The sequence below is a fragment of the Pangasianodon hypophthalmus genome, chromosome 11, assembly GCF_027358585.1.
Source record: "Pangasianodon hypophthalmus isolate fPanHyp1 chromosome 11, fPanHyp1.pri, whole genome shotgun sequence".
Lineage (NCBI taxonomy): Eukaryota > Metazoa > Chordata > Actinopteri > Siluriformes > Pangasiidae > Pangasianodon > Pangasianodon hypophthalmus.
In genome coordinates, this window is record NC_069720.1 from 20,961,084 (window position 1) to 20,970,692 (window position 9,609).

The 9,609-nt window shown below is 38.1% G+C and overlaps 1 protein-coding gene across 1 annotated transcript; it reads right to left on the reverse strand.

Annotated features, from left to right (window-relative positions):
* Positions 1-984: 984 nt before the first annotated feature.
* mob3c (MOB kinase activator 3C) lies at positions 985-8,036 on the reverse strand. The gene is made up of 4 exons (XM_026919394.3): positions 7,727-8,036; positions 4,148-4,653; positions 2,670-2,872; positions 985-2,515 (listed from the first exon to the last, which is right to left on the reverse strand). The coding sequence occupies exons 2-4, from the start codon at positions 4,563-4,565 to the stop codon at positions 2,486-2,488; spliced, it is 651 nt and encodes a 216-aa protein (XP_026775195.1). The 5' UTR covers positions 4,566-4,653; positions 7,727-8,036; the 3' UTR covers positions 985-2,485.
* Positions 8,037-9,609: the final 1,573 nt, after the last annotated feature.

The following is a 9,609-nucleotide window of genomic DNA, read 5'->3' on the forward strand; positions in this document are numbered from 1 at the left end:
CATAATTGCTACTGCCACAATGCCCCATACACTGCTTACCCCACACAACCCCACTGGCAGCCATTGGACTATTGACAGAAACAGCAGCTTCTTATGGACATCAAGTCTGGAGTTCTTTAGCCATAAAAAACACTGTAAAGCTGGCTGGGATCATTTCATTTTCACACAAATCAAATGGACCACAAAATAAACCACAAATGAATCATATTCAAGCCACCTCCAGAAATGGGCTGAGTACAGTTTGCTTGTGGGCTGTTCTGAGGTCTGAGTTTGTTTGCTGTATTCACATACACACACAAAAAAATTCCATGTCATCAGTCTGACACCCCTTGAAATGCTAAAATGAGCTAACTGTGAAAACACCCTCACATACAGCGTGGGACTGCAATAGAAGGCAGCTGCCTTGCTTCCTATGCTGTCTCATTAGTCCATTGTCTGATCTTAGAGTGCAGCAAAAAAATTACAAATAACTTATTTGTCCACAAACTGAACCCTCTCGCCCTTATGTTTTCATTTGACATTTTAGACCATTTTAGTTGTTGCACTGGATTATGGGATATGAGGGATAGTGAAGGATACATGTATGCTGTCTGTCAAAAACTGGTCAGATGAAGGTACCTCGCTTGATGCCTTCCTGCCTCTGAATACAGCCTTAGTAGTCAGCATGTTTATGTTTTGGACACAACCATAGTCTTGGTTTCATATAGTGCATCAAAGGTTCATTTATTAAGGCAATTTGATATCATCCTGACCTTTTATTCTGTTATAAATGCTGTATGCATTTGTAATTAATAAACTGAATCAGATTCAAAACAAGGTCTTAATTTGCCTTGTAAAATCTTTGAGAACTCAAAAATCTTTTAAGTCATTTCTTCATTATATTCTCTGATTTGCATTCAGAATATTTCAGACTATTTTCATACACAAGGTGTTAGAAATGGTCCTTTTTTGTAATGCGCCACCTCACAGCTGCAGGGTCCCTGGTTCAATTCTGAGCTTTTAAATTCTTCCTGTGTCTATGTGAGTTTCTCTAGGTTCTCTGGTTTCCTCTTACTTCCCAAAATACAGGTAGGTAGATTGACTACTCTAAAACCAGCCCGAGGTGTGAATGTGTGTTCATGATGCCCTGTTGTGGACTCCTGTCCCATCCAGTGTGTGTTCCTGCCTCGTGCCCACTATTGCTGGGATAGTCCTTTGATTTATTGTAACATTGACCAGAATAAAGTGGTGATTAAAGATGAATGAATGAATGTTTGGTTTGTATGCACTGTTTAATAAATATTGAAATTTAAGATCCTTGTCTTAACCAATATCAAATATTTATTTTATGCTGAACATGAAATAATAATAATAATAATAACAATAATAATAATAATAATAATAATACAAAAACTATTTACTTATCTGAAAGCATAAATACAAATGACTCTCATGCAAGATGTTTCTGAAATACTATATACACAGTAAAGATACAAAAGCACCCATTTCAACTTTGGACACCAGGGGGCCATAAATTTCAGTTCATGTGGGGCAACGCAGTATCATCTGTCTTCCTTTACATGACACTCACATAAGCTCTTTATATTTACAATGAATTTTACAAGTCTAATAGCCAGAAAATAAATTATAATATAAATGAGTGTTAGGACTTGGTCTGCATGCTGCTGTACTATTAAAGACACAATAAAGCTCACTTTGAGACTAATAACAGAAAGATTAGGCAAACTTGAACAACATGTTTGGTTGTTCAGCTGGTTTTAAAAATAAATTCTTAGGATAATGATTTAATTTATATGTGGTTGTAAAATGATGTATAAATAAAATAACACAAGAACAGTATGCATTCACATAAAATCTATGATACAAGCAATAGAAATGCCACAGTCAGCCCTTTGACAGTGGTATTTGCATTAGAGAGAACAAGAATGTCGTTTTTCAAGCTGCTCTGAGTACCCAGGCGTTTAACATGCCCCAGCACAGTTCCAAAAAGCACAAAGTCAGTATACTCCTCAGGGGCAAAACTGATAACACTGAGTATTTTCGAGTTAGATTTCAGACTTCAAATCTCAGACATGTAAATATGCTACATAAAAACTCAAAAAAACCCTCAAATTTTTGTCACTGGCAGACCTTTTGTAGTTTAAAGCAACGTACAAAGTTGACAAAAGATGATCCTATCTATTTGAAGGTTCTTTTGTAGTCTGATGTGTAAAAAAAAAAGAAAGAAAAGAAAAGAAATGTAATGATATTGGCTCATATAGCATCCTTTAACCATAAAAGCACATTTTTTTAAAAGCACCAGGAATATCAAGTCTGCTACAGCTCTACCTCCGCTCATTTAGTAGGATAATATCCTAATACACCAAGGTGAACCTTAGGTCAAATATACATTAAAAATGAAGGTTTAAAAATATCAGATGCTTGGATCATTGATGTATGAACGTGGGCAGTCAGCTTTTAGGGGTTATTTCACTGTCCACCTGCTTCAGTTACAGATCCGTTCTGTCATGGCTCTCTGTTGGAAAAGAAAAGACATGAATTTTGATGTATTTAGTCTAATATCCATCCTAGGTCAAACATCTCCACCCACCAGACAGTAGTCTCATCCACTGCCTGTGTTGTAAATGATCTGTAGTTGCTAAAAATTTGTTAAAAGATATCCTTCTCACCAGTGGCTCCAGTTCGGAGTGTTCGATGAGACTAAACTCAGAGATGAAGTAGTAGTAGTGTTTGTAGCAGGTGTTGACATGAGCCTCAGCTCCCATGTTGCAGATGCTGTCAAAGTGGTGGATGTAAACATGCACAAACACACGGAAGAGCCGACTTAGAATCTTTTTGCAGACCTGCTGGAAGTTCTTCGGAAAAGGAACCCCTGAAAAATAGAAAAATCCTTAAAACCTGGAGTCACGTCATATTCTTGATTAAATGTGTATAAGGGTTGGTCTTATAAAACTGCATTCCTACTTGTGATTCCACTTCACTGAAACACTAGCCAGCTGGCTAACATGAACTAACATAAAAGGATCTGTCATTTTAAGCCATATGTATAAATGGTCATAATCTTCACTGTTAAATTAACAAAGCACTGTCTTTAATTACATATTCAAATGAGCCCTAGGAGCATTTGTAGCCAGCCGTAGCATGTGACCACATGGTTTTGGTGGGGCAGGACAACATTATTAATGACAGAGTCTCAAACAAAATTAAGTTGAGAGGCTATCACACTTGAATTAAGCTCTAGGCTACACTCTAGTGAATTTTTAGAGTAATAGGCAGTTACTCTAGTCATCCAGCATATAGTCTAGCAGCTTGTTTTGAGTGGTGTTACATGTACCTTTTTTCACCTGTGTGTGATACAGCAGGGTTTTTCCTGTCTGCCAGGCCCACACATAACAGCTAATATCATTAACCAAGGTTACTAGGTTTCAGACAAATATCCGGCCTAACTACATCCCAAAATCCACGGAAAAGACCTAAATAGCCCACCCCCAAAAAAAACATGCATTATACAAGGGATACAGCTTTCTTCCTTTTCTTCCTTTGCATGGGAATCAAGGTCACTATGGTGCAAATACTTTACAATAGAAATTCTTCTGTGCATCAGAGATACATTGTTTACACTTACAATTTACCTTTGTTTTTGGAAATTTATTAGATTTAATTTCAATTATTTGCTGTGAAACAAAATCTTAGTGGCCAAAGAGTATTTTTCAACTATCCCAATTTGGGGTAAAAACCATGACCCTGCCAACCCTGTCATTAACTGTCCTGTCCATTGCTCGTCCTCCACTGAATATGGGGTAGCGTGATTCCTACCCTAATGTGCCTCTATTAGCGATTGTTGCAGTTCCTATTTGGACCGCTATGAATAATAATATTGTGCTTCCCCACTATTGTGCAACATCTAGAAAGGCAAGCAAATCAATGGAACATTGGCTTGTATCTGTCAAACAACAACTTTTTTAAAACTATTGGTCACTCAAAAGAGGCAGCTAGTATTTCGACAGAATTTAAAATGTATAGAGTTGTCAATGAGGACTTTATGAAGATTAACATTTGTTGAATGGCTGATATATAGAGGAGCCGCCACTGTTTGTAGGTCCCCTCTTTCTCACTGACAGAGAATCAGAGATTATTGTAGACACACCTATGCGTGTAGGGAAGATATTCTCATTGTTGATGAGCGATTCAATCCAGTCCATCAGCAGGTTCATATACTGGAGGGCTGGGAGTTTGGTGGGCTTCTTGTAATGGTCTCCATCTTGCCATCTGTACTCGTAGCGAGGGCCTCCAGACATGACGGGGCAAGTTCTCTCTGTGCAGAATTCGCTAACTGTTCCATAGATCAGGTTGATGCGGTTAAAGAAATCTACCACGTGCACAGCAATCCAGTCATTAATGTTTTCTCCCTCAGGCAGCTGAACCACCTTCCTGAGGTCCAACCCTGACTTCAGTGATGCCTGGGCTCTCTTATACAGCTCAAACCGCTGCGTGCCAGGCTCAAAGCGCTTCCGAGGCCTGAACGTCTTGTCTTTGCTGAACACTTGGCCAAGGCACAGAGCCATGCTTCTAGAGCTTGTGCTAATAGTAGAATCTCCACCAAAAATGTCAGGATAGATGAGATGAAGTCTCCTGTTTCATCAACTGATGATGCTTGTAAAAAGAATAGAAATATGAATTCAAAATTAGTATACTGTAATTTTGTATTTTTTTTAGCAATTCAGGAGTCTGAAAAGTTTCCAATTAAGATATTTGACAGAATAAAAGTTGCTGGATTTATGGTAGAAAAATGCTATTGCAAGTGACTTGCAAAGATTTTGTAATGTGGGTTGTGCTGTGGCCTTCTTCACTACACAGATTAATTTCATGGCTGCGAGTGCCAAGTTAACAAGAGAGAATTCAGAGCTGTGGTAATAATAAGTAGTAATGACGCAAATGGTGGACTGGCATAGTATGTACTATGGTACTATGCCCAAGTATTCTTGACTCTGACGATATAATTATCTGCTGCCAGATTAAGCAGAATAAAACCTTTCTTGTGCACATCAGTGTGACTGTCACAGTTACTGAATACCACATGAAAAAGCAAATCCTCATAGTTGCCCCGTAATCTCACAATGCTCTGCTCTAACCCACTAATTTCTGATGCTCACATGCCCATTGTGGGTGCTTTCGGCGGTGGACAAGGGTCAGCCTGGGCACTCTGACAGGTCTGCAGCTACCCAGCCCGATGGGATGGGATCGGACCACACAGGCTAGCCTTCACTCCCCACACGCATCAGTGAGCCTTGGGCGCCCATGACCCTGTCGCTGGTTCACCGGTTGTCCTTCCTTGGACCACTTTTGGTAGGTACTATCCACTGCATACCGGGAACACCCCACATGACATGCAATTTTGAAGACGCTCTGACCCAGTCATCTAGCCATCACAATCTGGCCCTTGTCAAAGACACTCAGATCCTTACTCTTGCCCATTTTTCCTGCTTCCGACACATCAACTTCAAGAATTGACTGTTCACATGCTGCCTAATATATCATATTGATATTGACACTTGACAGGTGCCATTGTAATGAGATAATCAATGTTATTCACTTCATCTGTCCGTGGTTTTAATGTTATGGCTGATCGGTGTACAATGGGGTGAGCAGACACCCTAGATGACTGACTCTCGTCCAATATTACTGAGTTTGCAACATAAACGGAAACATAAACACCTCCTGTTGGTCAATAGCCAGCTGTCATGAGTTCTTCAGCTAAAACAACTTCATAGCTGAGTAATCATACAAAGTACACAATCAAGCTGCTCCTCCATCAAACAAGCACCAAATTAGAGAACAAATAAATGCCACCTGTTAAGCGAGGAAAAAACTCTCCTGAATTCATGTTCCTTCTAATGTTATACTCTCTGACCCTGATTTGGGTTGTTTACTCTGTCATGTGTTCTAACATTCTCTCTCACATGACAGGCTGCCTGCATTTGCCTGTCACTTTGAAATAAGACTTCTTTTGTGCCTAAAGTACATGACGTATGCATACTATGACGTACACATACAAGTTTCCCGACACCCCTGAAACAGCGCTAACCGAATTACTATTACAGGATTGTCAGGGTAACTCACACCAGCCCAGAAACATATTATAGAGTATTTTTTTGTCCCCTTACTCAATAATTAAAAATTCAAAATGTAATCATTATAGACTGTTAAATGTAAATGAACAAATTTAGCATAGATAGAACAATGTCATGCATGAATAACAAGTTTGACAATTGGCCTGCATTAGAAACCTGACTATTTTACCCTTCTTGTTCTGAATTCATTCAAATGAAGACAATAAGTTATGAGCTACCTCTAACTGGCGATTAATTACACCTGGGTCAAACGAAAAGCCTCTATGTGAAGCTAGTAGTAGGTTTGTGCCCTAATAGAGGTTACAACAGATCAAATTAACATCTAATTTTGGAAAGGCAGAAGTTAAACAGAACAGACCATATGCTAAGCAGGACCACACATGATTCTGTTGGTCATATGATTCCATATTATTTTTATATTAATTGCTGTGGCTGAACACAACTAGATAATTTTTTTAAGTCTGTCCATGTTGCTGACACATTTCAGTTTGATTTATTGGTGTGATAATCATTTTGACCTATCAGTTGTTTTAGAATAACATGTGTGTATTCAGTAGAATCATAGTCTGATCTGGATTTTTTTTTTCCCCATCACTTTCTTTCTATGCGGTCTGACTGCATATGATAACAGACCAGCAGTGTGGCTGTCTCATGCTTACCCTTTCAATTCACAGCCTCTCTTTTCCTGTCTATTGACTTCTGGCTGTCTGTAATCTCTATATTTTGTCTTTAGTTCCTACACAGCTGTATCAACTGAGCATATTCAGTCGAGACCTGGAATTAACCTCCCCATTTGGCACAATGGTGAGCATGCTTCACATCACAGGGACTGCAGCAAGCTGAAAGATTTATGCCGTAGCCACACATATGTGGAGAATCGAAATGACTGGAATTAAATGTCTGGCTCACTTTCTGTTTCCAAAGCACAGTATTTACTATGAGCTAAATAATCAATTTAAACATTTTCCTATAATCACAGCTTAAAATCTTGCTCTCTAATTCTTGATGTAAATCAGCTCAAAAGTCATAAACAGCCCTCAAAGACCTTTATCATTTGGTTATACTTGATTATAGGGTGAAACATTATAAAAATTCAAACATTCAATTTGCCTGAAGTATTGCTGTGGAAAATAACTTTTTTTGTTACATCATCAACAAGGCTAGAGTGTTATCTGAACCGTATAACTATTGCAGATTTTCTTATCTTTCTGTATATCTTACTCATATTTCGGAATACCATTACACAACCACTTCAGTCATAAGCTTGAGGAAGAAATAGATGAACATGTGATGTATATGTAAAAGCACTACTATATTTATGAAAAGCCTTTATGTGTAATTTCTGTACAATACAATAACATCTGTATTTTACATACCATGTGGGTGTGTGGGGGAGTGAACCCTATTCTACACACTCTCAGGAACTCATATGTCTTTACATATTCTGCTTCTAAGCCTATTGAGTCTAATGGAACACTAAACAAACTGCAAAAACACCTCATAAAGTGCAAAAAGGCAAAGAATTTGGTTAGATTAATTGAGATAATGTTTAGGATGAAAAGAGAAGGGGGAAAAAAGGATCTGCCCTACAGTACCTGGCTCAAGTCCCGTCCTGAATGCTTGGAATGCTGTGGGGATCTATGGGAAATCTCAGGAGAAATTCTCTGCCTCCAGTTAGCAGCCAGAGGACATGGATTACACCGTTGTCTAAAGAGTTCTGTCTCAGTAACTCATCAGAAAACCTGACCAGTCTAAAAACAAACAAGACTCGAAAAGCAGAGAGAAAAGTTGTTTGGCTTCTCTTCCTGGCAATGATGTCATATCCTGATTTTGTCAGCCAGCCCCTACTGTCTGACTGTGTGTGTGTACATATGTGTGTATTTGTGTGCGGATGTGTGTGTGCACTTAGAAGCAGCTTGAAGCTATACAGGAGGATCTTGTTGGCTGTGGGAGGAGCAGCAACTTCTGCAACTTTATTCCCTCCTCTTTTGTCATCAGCTCTGCCCACAACCACTACTCACTAAAAACTGCCCACTTGGGCTCAGTCATGCATGTCATATGAATCTCACACACACACACACACACACACACACACACACACACACTGACATTTGACTGTCTTAAGAGAATATCTCACTTACAGCAAGTCCACAATCATACATTAAATGTATGAGTCAGTTGTATCCCTATTCACTTACTGAATACATGATTATATGCTTTAACTGTGATTTTTTATTTTTTATTTATTTTTAGTTTTTTTGCACAACAGTAAATGTTTTATGTTGCAATAGAAAAACTAGAAATGTCAGCATAAATTTTACTGCAACTCTTCAGCAGGTTTGAACGAATGTGGACCTTGTGGTTGAGCACATATTTCCAGTCACTTTTACTTGATTTATGGGGAAACACACACACACACACACACACACACACACACACAAAGGACAGTTTACGTGGCCTATTGGTTCACATTCTAATGTAAATGTAGAACAATAGCAAATTGTTTCATTTACAAGGTGTTGTAATTAAAATAGTTTACTTGCCATTGTGGTATGTCTTTTCTGAAACAACAAAAAAAGTATTAAAAATAAATTACATTACAAAAATGCATTTTCAAAAGGTCATCTACCTGATGATCAGCATGAATGTCTGTTTACTTGCTGTAAATGAAAAGAACAAATCATTTGTATCCAACAGATGGAGACATTTCATAAGAATGAAAACAAATATGGGTTTCTTACAATACACTGTGCTTGTCACGTGGATTCTGATAAACGAAGAAAAGGTAAATGACCACATTAAAGACAAAAAAATAAAGAAAAAATCAAGCATATACCCTACACATACTTCCACTCTAGTCTACACTCCTGGGCAAAAAAAAATAAAAATGTGGCCAAAATTCCCAAATGGCCCAAAATGGCAAAATATTAAGCTTTTAATGGTCTTAACAACAAATCATTGGTCAGGAAATTAGCAGGAATTTAACAAATAGATAAAGGAAGATAGTATGGGATAACTTTTCCTTTTGATTTCTTTAAATGTTTAAGTCTTGTAGTCCTGTGGTCTCAGGAGTGCATTTGTTTAATTCTTGCTTATTTTCTAACCAAGGATTTGTTGTTAAGACCATTAAAAGCTTAACAGCTGACATTTTGAGCTTGGCCCATTTTTTTTACCCAAGAGTGTATGTTGTTTTGTTAGCGGCAGATCTTTTGGCGGTTTTATTACATCACAGGAAGTGAAACTAGCCAAACCCTCAAATTAGCCTGGTTGCACCATGTAGCTTTTCCGTTTGACCTTCCACCTACTTTCTAAATGAGCGGAATATTGGTAAGCTCAGTGAGAAGGCAGAAGAGGAAAACCTGGATTGAGAGTTTTCACATCTGCCAAAACAATGCTATAGAATTGATTGTATGAAACTCCTAATTCATTTTTAGCCTCTATGAATTTGATATAAACACAGGAATTTCCATTTGTGACT